Raw genomic sequence first — 11,666 nt, 5'->3', positions numbered from 1 at the left:
AATTGGAAACCATAAGTAACATTTACATAATATTTATTTAAAGAAATTATTAAATAATCTAAAATGTAAATATTTTAGATGATTAGTATACAGTGGTCAGAGTAGAACACCAAATCATGCTAGAATATTCTTCTGGCTCCTATAATTTTCTGATTATTTTAATTTTTTTAATATAACCTTTTATTTAATTCAAATATTTTCTATTTAAAAACTAATTTTTATTTAATTTGTTATGCAGAATCCTATATATAATCCACTCCTCTTCTGACAGGCTCCACACTTCAAGGACCATTCTCCCTCTCCTCCGCCGTCTCTCCTCCGTCGTACCATCACCTACCAACTGATTCCGGCCGTTATCTTCATCTAAAAAACTGTCACTAACCACCATCTGAAATGAACTCCGCCTCCACCTCCGCCGCCGTCTTCAGATCACCAACACGCTTTATTCTTCCACCACCACCATCAAATTCATCTAATCCTAACCTTTCGCGCATCCAATACAAACGAAACAAATCAAATCTACGCTCCATTTCCACCAGATCCCTCCAAATCTCCCATCCAAAACACGTAACACCGCCTGATCCTCCAAATTTCTCGAATTCACTCACAGTCGGCGAGAAGCTCGAGATTATGGTTTCCGAATTCAAATCCTTACCGGAGCCAATCGACAGAGTGAAACGGTTGATACACTACGCAAGTCTCCTCCCGGAGTTCGAAGAGTCAGGTAGGGTGGAATCAAACAGAGTCACCGGATGTACAGCTCAAGTGTGGCTGGAGGTGATGATGGATGTCGATGGAACAATGAGATTTAGAGTGGATAGCGATTCGGAAATTACAAAAGGTTTCTGCTACTGTTTGATTTGGTTATTGGATGGGGCGGCGGCCGGCGAAGTTATTGGAATCAGACTTGATGATTTAGGGGAAATGAATGTGGGAATATTGCCGATTAGGGCTAGTTCTAGAGTTAATACATGGCATAATGTGTTGCTCAGCATGCAGAGAAGAACCAAAGCTTTGATCATGGAGACTTATGGTGATCCCTCTCTTCCTTTACTACAATAGTTAAAATAAGAAAAGTCAATTAGCATAGCATTAGTTTTTCTTTTCGGTTTATTTTGATTGAATTAAATTGTTGTATTTAAATAGTTCACTATATTATTTTTTTTATATTAAAATCACTAGTTGTAGTTGTCAATCCATATAATAAATGAGTTAATTTAAAAATAAAATAAATATAAAAGTCAAAATGTTTGAGAACTTTGAATTTATAAGAAAATAAGAAAAATAATGAATTATTATAATTGAAATGTTTTTTATCTTTTAAATTTAAATAAATAAACAAAATAAACTAATGAACTTCAATTTGAGAATTTTGAAATTAAAGGGTAAGTTTATTAATGAAATTTATATCCATTTATTACTATATTTATTGCAATTATTACATTAAAATATTATGTTGAATTTAATAAAATAGAATAACTCATAAAATGACATATGGAAAAAAATAATAATTCAAAATAACCACAAAATGACATTTGACAAATTGAATGAGAGTGTGACATGTGGCAAAAAAACATTCATTTATTAGAATAGATTAAGTGTCTTTTTTTTTATTATATCAAGGTTGTCGAGATCGGGATCCCACGTAGGATCGTTTTTTAGTTTGCAAGATGGGGATCGGGATCTTAAGATCCCACAAAATCTACTCTAATAAATGAAGGTTTTTTGTCACATGTCACACTCTCATTCAATTTGCCAAATATCATTTTGTGGTTATTTTGAATTAATTTTCATTTCCACAAGTCATTTTATGAGTTTTTCTATTTTAATAAATTTTACATAATACTTTAATGTAATAATTACAATAAATGTAGTAATAAATGAATATCAATTTCATTAATGAACTTACCTTTTTATTTCAAAATTTCCAAATTAAAGCTCATTAGTTTATTTTGTTTATTTATTTAACTTTAAAAGATAAAAAAATCAATTTTAATAATTCATTATTTTTCTTATTTTCTTATAAATCAAAAGTTCTGAAATATTTAGACCTTTATATTTAATTTTTTCTAATTAACTCATGTAATACATGAGTCTTACACCTAGTAAAACATAATTTTAAAACATTAAAAGTATCTCAAATATTCAGTTTTCCGTTCAAAAGCTATAAAAACTTTAAAACATTAGTCACAACTTACAACACAAATAATAAACGGTAAACCGATAAAGGAAAAAAAATGACATAAAATTGTAGTTTTTTTTTTCATTTAAAAAAAATCAAGAGGAGGTAGGATCTGATCGGATCCTGATTCTACGATTCTATCTACGATCTTACGATATTACTTACAATCTTATACCAAATATGATCTGTATACGATCTGACTCATTTTTCAAACTAGGATCGTACAATCCTACGATCAAGATCTTGATTTTGACAACCTTAGATTATATTAATATTTTATAACTACACTAGGTTAAAATTCGTGGAACCCACGGGTGTTAATTTTAAATAGAATTAAAAAAAATTGATTATGTAATAAAATAATGTATCATTAATTTAGAAAAGCATATGAATTGTAATATTGTATTTTTTTTAACAACTTTGTAATTTGTAAGTATTTAATATATCAACTATAATAAATGAAGATTCATTTTGCCACATGTCAATCTCTAATGAGTTTTAACACTTGTCATTTTATTATATTTTTGAAATAAATAATATCCACATGTCAATTTTTGGAGTTTTTCAAATTTTAAATTAAAAAGCCACATAATACTTATATATTTATATATGTAAAGTCTTAAATGTAATAAATATGATAATAATTATATTTAATAGGTTTCTTTATTCTTTATTTCAAAATTCTATTTAAAAAAATACTTAATGTTTACATCATACATACTTATAAAGCTAGCATTTTTTCTTGAATCTCATGCATTTGAAACCCTCTTTTTTAACTTCCTCAAACCACATTCATTTGAAACCCCCTTTTTTAACTAATGCAACTCAAAAGTTTTCTTAATTATGATTTAACACTCAAAAGCTTTATAACTTATATTATGTTTAATTAGCATTTAGTGAAAAATTTACTATAAAAAGGCCAATCTTTTGTGTCTTTTGTGTTATATAAAATCTTACATGTAAGAAGGATTTGAAGATATTGTGATTCAAAAGTTTTCATATAGTTGAAGCATTCACGATCCAAATATGATGATTTGAAGAAATGGGTTATGTCGCATCAATGGTAATTGTAATATGATTTTTTCTTTCAACCAAAACAAATGAAGCTTTTCTATTCTTTCTTTATATTCAGTTTCTCATTTAATCTTTATATGTGATTTGTGTGTATTACTCAATCTTGAATGTGACTCTCCAAACATCAATGTTTTGCTTGAAATATCTTTATGATTCTTCTTTTTCAAGAAAAATATTTTGATTGCAGGTTAGTGAAGAATTGTCATCAAGTTTCTATGGTTAAATGGTGTTAAATGAAGAAAGAAGATTCATAAAATGGATATAGGTTTTTTTCTTTGAGCAAAGTTGACGAATGTTAGTTTTTTCTTTTAATTTAAATGTATGTTTATGTAACATCTTTATTTATATATTCAACCACCCAATGCTCTTATTTATTTGATTGTAGTTTTTCTATTTTGATTATGTTTATTTTCTATTATTCTTTTGTTGGGTTATCCTACACAACATATTTAAAAGATAACATAATTTTGAACATTTCATATGTAATTATGATAAACTTATCATGATATGTTCTTCATATGAAAGTAATATATCAATATTACTACGACAAGAATTACATATGACATTTACGAAAATATATATATTATATGTGATTTGTTTAACATGTATATGCACCTATGTATGTTATAAATTTATAATTAAATATCTTTATGTTTAATAGTTGAAGGGATTAAAATGATGCATCAAAACCAATTATTTAGACGAATATAATAATAATAATAATAATAATAATAATAATAAATATACATTTTCAAGTACCGCATTCATTTGAAACTCACACTACAACTCAAGAGTTTTCTAATTTATGTATATTTATTAGTTACAACTCAAGAGTTTTTAACTTATGATTATTAATTAGTAATCACTAATAACTTTTTATTTTCCTTTCTTTTATAAGGTTGTAAAGTTTTGCTCATTAAAAACATTAATGTATTTGAAGAGATTTGTGATTTAATATGAAGAGTTAATATAAATGTTATAATAGATGTTTTAGTGTTTTTATGTTATTAAAAGTTAGTGTTTATTTTTCATATTTTTTTATTATTCGTTGTATATATATTTTTTTAATACAAATGTTATAATATATGTTTTCCTATTTTTATGTTACTAAAAGTTGCAGTTCATATTTTTGTTCATACGTTTTGTTACCCGTTATATTATCATTCATTTGATATATAATTTACACAATTTTAAACGGTTTATAAAATTATCAAATAATTGTATATATCACAATGACTTAAAAATTAAACTATAATGTTTAATAAAATTAATATGTTAACTATATGTTTGCTTTACTACTAACATTTTGATTCAAATTAGAATATTAAATAATAATTTGGTAAAAGTTATTATTTTAACTATATAATTCTATTATCGCGCAACGCGCGGGGATTCGCCTAGTATCTTATAAAGCTAACATTTTTCCTTGAACCCCATGCATTTGAAACTCCCAAGACTAATTTTCCTTGAACCTCATGCATTTGAAACTCCCAAGACTATTCAACTTATACAAATTAATTTATGATTAATTAAAAATATTATGATTTGTAACTCTTAAAACTCTTCAAATCATGTTATTTAATTGATGAGTGAAATGAAATATTTTGCCTATATAAGAAATTTGTAGATTACATATTGCATGTATGTCAACACAAAATTATAGATTATATTTGTAGGGTTTGAAGAGTTATGTGAGTGGTTCCATGGATGTAAAAAAGCAATTGCAACTTTTCCAAATATAAATTAATGTAAACTCAAATTGGGTGCATATAAAGTTTTATATATTAACCAAGGTTTAAATTTAGGTATGTTTGTAAATATATACTTGAGATCATTTTTTAAGTTTATGTGTTATGCATCTTTCTATAGTCACATGATGATGAAGTGGGATTGATAATAACTTCTCATGAGCTTTTGGTAAATCATCCATCAAACTATTTATCAGTTAGAACAATTAACTTTGTTAACATGTATTTATCTTTATGTTGTCTCTCTCTTTTTATGTTAAGAAAATATATTTTATGTACAAGAGAACATTATTCAACATGTATTTTATGCTATGTATATACTATGTTAGTTTCTATCGCTTATTTTGTTGTAAATAACATCGATGGAGTTTTTTATTATTGATTTTGATGAAAGGAGTTTACAATTATTGTTCCAAATTGTTGGTGATAATGACAAATTAAAACAAATGATTTTTTATATGATATGAATTTATTGTTGAGAACCAATAATTATGTGTGATATAAAAATGGATTCTTTATATTCTACAAAAACTTATATGGATGTACCCAATTTTAAATGTTTTTATAGTAATAAAAATAAATTATCTTATTACATTTGTCAATTTCTTTTTTCTCTATTCGCTCTTTATCATAAAGGAAAAGTAAAATAAATAAAATATTAATATTTTCATAAGAAAATATAAGTGATAAAAATATACCTCAAGTGTAACACTCATTCTCCCCTAACCCACTCTTCACATATTTTTTTAAAGATTGGTCGCACTATATAACAATTACTATAGTTTTAAAATTCAAATTATCATTTTATTTGGACCGTCCATTCTCTTCAAATATTTCATAGCTTTAAGAAAAAAAAATGAAAGTACAATAAAAAAAATATATGATAGTTTTTTTTCAAATATAATAATGAAAATTTTAAAATAAATATTTTTTTTAATTAAAAAAAAGTAATAACTGTTTAAAATAACGTAAAACTAAAGAATAGATTATATTATATTAAAAAATTATTGTTATTTGAAATAATAATAATAATAATAATAATAATAATAATAATAATAATAATATAGGAAATAAAAAATATTGAAATAAATTATTTATAAATTAGTTAAAATACTTATATTTTAAAAAAATTTAAATCAAAAACTTAATTCAATTTGATTCAAACTCAACTTTTTATATCTTTCTTATCGTATATTTAAAATTATTATAATATTAGTTACAACTTAATATAAAAATCAGTATTTAAATCATAAATACTTATAATATTGTTTTCATAACATATAATTATTAATATTTATATTATATTATTGAGCACAAATCAAGAGTTTATATTATTTTCCACTTATTCATTATACACATTGTAGCTATTTAGTAGTATATAAGTAAGTTTTGATTAAAAACTCACATGTTTGAAAAGATTTGTGATTCAAAATGAAAGAGTTGAAAAAAAAAATAAGTTTTGTCGCATCAATGGTTTTTTCAACACAATTTTTTTATAACAATGTTTCTATATATCAAATGTATGTTGATTTCTAAATATTCATTTTGAATGATTTATAAGTATTTAATAAGTTTTGTTTGATGTAAATGTTATAATGTTGTAGTGTTTTTATTTTATTAAAAGTTATAGTGTTTTTTTATATTATTTGTTATTTTTTTATATACAAATCGGCATACATTTTATATATAATTTCCACAACTTAAAACGTTCTATAAAATCATCAAAAGTTGTAGTATTTATTTTTTCATACTACTTTGTTTTTTTATACATAGAAATCAATATATGTTTGATATATAATTTACATAATATAAAACGGTCTATAAAATCATGAATTAATAGTGGAAATAACTAACGACATAAATTTATTAAAATTAATAAAACTATTATGTTAACTATAGAGTTTGTTTTGCTATTGAAATTGGTTTTACATGTATAAATATTAAATCACAATTTGTTAAATATTATTATTTTAATTAAATAATTATATTCACGCGCAACGCGCGCGGATTCGACTAGTTTTAATATGTAATCTTTTGTTTAATCAACCCGTGTAATACACAGGTTTTACACCTAGTTACACTATAAAAGAAAGTAAATTCTATTTCATGCATTTAGCACATTAAAATAGTATACAGTTTATTAAAGTACAACCCCTTCCAATATTAATTGAGTCCCGAAAAGAAACATGTAGGAAAAGAAAAAGTTGTGTGTGGCTATGTCACTATGTGAGTGAACGTATGTGTTATAACCAGTTAAAGAGAGTGAATTATAGTTTCACTCCCTGAGTTTAGACACTTTTTTTTAAAAAAAATTGGTCCCTAAAAGAATTGCATTGCAACTTTGATATACCATGTTCCTCTCAATAGAAGTATTATTTTTTGCATTTACATAAAAGGCTAAATGCAAGAAACTCTTAATATAAGAGTCACCATTATCAATTCTCCTTTTAAGAAACTCAAATCCATAGGATACATAACACTTAAAACAACAATAAAAAACCACCAATTATCATCCTCCATTATCATACACTGGAGTTGATATAAATCCTACCCTTTTAACACCTATGGTCAAAACTTAAAATAAAACCAACATTAACATAAACTTAAACCTCAATTTTATAAATAAATAATAGTGTCTAACAATTTTGTAATCTAATTCCAAAGGAGGGGCTAACATGGTTTAAAAGAATCAATGTTTGAGATTTGAGCTTATTTTGTCAATAATTTCCATAGGGGACTGTTTTGGTCAAATTCATAAAGTGGAGGGGCTGAATTGGTCGATTAGACCAAAAATTGAAATTGGGGGAAAAGGGGTCAGGTCTCCGTTTTCTTCAATTTGAGAAAAAGAAACAATCGATCGAAGAAAGGTCTCCGATGGCGTTCGATCGGGAAAAGAAACGGGGGGAGGATCTCTGGGGTTTCGCTGGACCGAAGGAAAAAAGAAGAACGAAGCAGGAAGCTACTGTCAATTCTTGGTAAGTGAAGGTTTGAGGAGGTGAGCACCTTCGATGTTCGAATGGTCCGCAGAAAAGGGAGAAGCAGCGAGCCTACTTCTTTTCTGCTCTTGCAGTAAGATGCGAAGGAGGATAGGGGAAGGTGGGCGTCGAGAGAGAGAGAGAGAGAGAGGGGGGGGGGGGAAAGGTATTCGGTCCTCAGTTGGTCTGAGAAGAAGAAATACGATTGAAGGTAGGAAGTGGGTCGGTGGTGGTAATCTATCGCAAATAAGGACAAGTCGAAATACTGCGACCTCCTTGTGGTTGCTCTCTTCGTCAGCAGTAGTAAACGGAAGGGGTAAGGACGAAACAGTAAGGCTGCTCTTCTTCTACTCCTGTTAGTGTGGTGCGAAGGAGAAGAAATGTTGCCTCGTGGTTTGGCTGGAAATCTCTACCTCCAGTGGAGGTTTTATCGACTGAAAGTGACGGAGAAAGAGGGTGTGCCTCTATTGCTCACCGGGAACAGCCATTATGGTGTTTGGCTTGCTTCTATCAACAACAAAGAGACTGCTGCCTCCTCAATTTTACAAAAAAAAAAATAACAACTTGTGGGGTGTTGCTTGGCAGTTCACGAAGCAGAAAAACAAAAGAGACAGGATAGATAGTTTGGTTGTTTGTTTTGGTTGAATAAAGGTGAAGGATTTATGCTAATATGGCTGATTATTTGTGTTTCTAATATGTGTGTGCTTTTGATTGATAATTGAAGCAATACCTTTGACAAGATATTATGCAGATTTTTGAGTGTGAGGGAAGCTTTTGAGTGTAAAATTGTATATTATATGATCTTCTTCCCTTTTGAGTAGATTTTACATGATTTGATTGTATTCCTTTATGCAGTTTTGTTTTGCCAGGGCTTGTAGAGGCTGCAGCTCTTCCATATATTGGTATTCAAATTGGAGAATGAAGTGTTGATGAGAAGGCATAAATACTCTTTTTTGCTCAGGCGTATGACTTTTTAATTTTATTTTACTATTACATTGTTGAATTAACTTATTATTAATAGATTAAGTTGTCTTGTTTGTTTATGTTTTTCAGCTTCACAATAGTTGTTTTACTTGCAACACTTTATAGTGTCACCAACAAAAGTGGACAAAAAGACTTGTATAGCTATGGTAATTAATTAATTATCACTTTATTAGTCATAAGTCATAACTCATAACTGAAAACATACTGTTTTTTTTTGTTTCAAACTTATTGACATTTCATAAAATTAATTTTCCAGATTGGAGGAATCCTTTTGATTTTAAAAAAGGATGGCTTTTGTGGGCTGGAATAGGTCTTGTTGAGCCTTGATTACTATCTCACTTAGTGGAGTTGCCATGGCCTTTTTCAATGGTGAGCCACCTCAAAGAGAGGTCAGTCAATCTATATATTAAATAATTAAAAAAGTTATTTAGAAATTTAAATTTTTAAATATATGTACTTCTATTTTTTTTAACCATTAAAGGGAACATTCCTTAATTAATAAACTGATTTTGCATCTTTGGTCCCCGATAGTTGTTCCGAATTTGGAAATAGTATGTATATAACATTCTACTTTTGAATAAATAAAGTTTTTTGGCATACCTTTGTTGTTAGTAATAACTTAGTATGAACATTTAATTCTTTGATGTGTTATTTTTTTTTTAAAAATAACAATTATTGAATATATTGATCCATTAACACTTCTTTAATAAAATCAATGTGTTAATTGTTAATAAATATATAAACCAACATATTTACATTCAACCTCCAAGAGTTCCCTTTTATGTATTTATACATTTAATGAATGGGCTTGAAGGAGAAAATACTTAAATAAGCTTAAAATATGCACCAAACAAAATCTATTTTTTGTTATGTCATGATGTCTTTACAATATATTTGAAATTTTGGTTATGTTAAACATAAAAGTATTTGGTAAAAGATAAATATAAAAATAAGAATTGATAATAATAATAACAAAAGAATGTTTCTTGGTACTTAATAACTTGAATTGATAAATCTAAAGTATATTTTTGTGAATTCTTAGTTTACAGTAACATATTTATAATAACTTGAACTAAAATCATAGTTTTAGTGAATTGAAGCTTACAGTAACATTGAAATAATTAAAGGGAATATATTGTTTAATTCATTAGTTTATTATAACATTATACTTTAAATTATTCGCAAAAGATAAATATGCATACACATCGATTAAAACAGCAATGGATGAAAGAGGAAGATGAATACATCGAACAGTACTTTCATCCATATGTTAAACAGACATATGAAAAAGTAAATCCAATATGCATCCAATTTAATAAAGAGAAGAAACAGGAGAATGGAGAGTAAAGAAAACCCAAAAGATGTTATAAAAAAAAGAGAGATATAGAGAAGTCGTATAGGAGGATAGATTACAGATTAAAGAAAACTAACCTTAAACCTTCTTAACAACGATTGAATGAAAACGATCGAGTTAAACGGATCTGAAATGAATAATCTAAGATTGGATGCAGAGAGGTGTAGGAAACAGTGGATGAATGTAACTGAATTATATGGCGAGATTATGAGAAGATTAACTTTTGCAAAGTAGTCTCAGAAGCAGAATCGTGGTACCGACAGGAAGGATTGAAGAACTTATGTTAGCAACTTGATTTATTGAATAACTTATGTTAAAACAGATAAAACTGAGAAGGTATAGTGAAGAAGAACTGAAGAAGAATACTGTTTCCCAAGAAATCTCTGAAGCAAAATCGTGAATACAAAAGCGTATAGATGGTATAATGGTATATATTTCGGTATGCATTTATTTGGTGCAGATTTTTTGGGATTTAATCACTGGAAATTAATCAATTTTCCAATTACAAAAAACAAACTTCCATATTTTATCGGATATCAGGAATTTGAAATTTGAATTACCGATTTTTGCATATTATCTGCATATAATTTGCATATTAAACAATTAGAAAAGTCATTTATAAATTATAATTATAGTTTTTTAGAATCATTTAATTGGTGCAGATTTTTTGGGATTTATTACGTGTATAGGAATTGAAGGGCATTTACATAAATGCAGCTGAAGAAAAGAAGCGGGAAAAAACGATTTAGGGGGGCTGTGAGAGTGACACGTGACGATTTTGTACTTATTTATTAGAACTAGAAAAGATTCCCCGGCGTTGACGGGGTCGGAATGTATTGCTTTGTAAAGTAAAGTAGCATGTTGGTTGCTTTTTGTCCGTTAATGTGAGGGTAATTTGGTCTTTTCAGGTAGTAGGGACTGAATTTGTCACCATGGGTAAACCATATGGACCATTTATGTAATTTTGGCGGTGGTGGTGGTGGTGGTGATGACAGATGGTGGGTGGGTTTATGGTATTGGGATTTAAAACCAAAAAGAGAATGTTAAATCTGGTAAACCACAGAGACCAATCGTGTAATTTTGTCTAACAATAATAATAATAATGATGAGGGACCATTTCTACCAAAAGACTAAATACTAATAATATGGGTTGTTTGTGAACAATAATAATAATAATAATGAGGGACCATTTCTGCCAAAAGACTAAATACTAACAATATGGGTTGTTTGTGAACAAAAGCATAAAGATGAAACTGTTAAAATCTTTCATAACTTTAATATATATATAATAATATGAGATAAGCCTAAAAAGCTAGTTGCATAACCCGTGTCCCCGTGTGGAACTAAAA

General features: G+C 27.6%; 1 protein-coding gene across 2 annotated transcripts; it reads left to right on the top strand.

The window, feature by feature from the left end:
* The first annotated feature begins 290 nt into the window (after window positions 1-290).
* Window positions 291-3,630, top strand: SUFE2 (sulfur E2). Of its 2 annotated transcripts, none has more exons than XM_079081526.1 (2): window positions 291-1,033; window positions 3,444-3,630. In XM_079081526.1, the coding sequence occupies exons 1-2, from the start codon at window positions 394-396 to the stop codon at window positions 3,446-3,448; spliced, it is 645 nt and encodes a 214-aa protein (XP_078937652.1). In that variant the 5' UTR covers window positions 291-393; the 3' UTR covers window positions 3,449-3,630. The 2 variants fall into 2 exon arrangements, with proteins under 2 accessions (XP_078937652.1, XP_078937651.1); XM_079081525.1 differs by lacking the exon at window positions 3,444-3,630 and adding an exon at window positions 3,187-3,279.
* Window positions 3,631-11,666: the final 8,036 nt, after the last annotated feature.

This window comes from Lactuca virosa, chromosome 3, assembly GCF_052849685.1.
Source record: "Lactuca virosa cultivar CGN04683 chromosome 3, Lactuca_virosa_CGN04683_v6, whole genome shotgun sequence".
NCBI classification, from domain to species: Eukaryota; Viridiplantae; Streptophyta; class Magnoliopsida; order Asterales; family Asteraceae; genus Lactuca; species Lactuca virosa.
The sequence above is the reverse complement of the archived record's forward strand: the minus strand, read 5'-3'. Positions and strand labels throughout refer to the sequence as shown.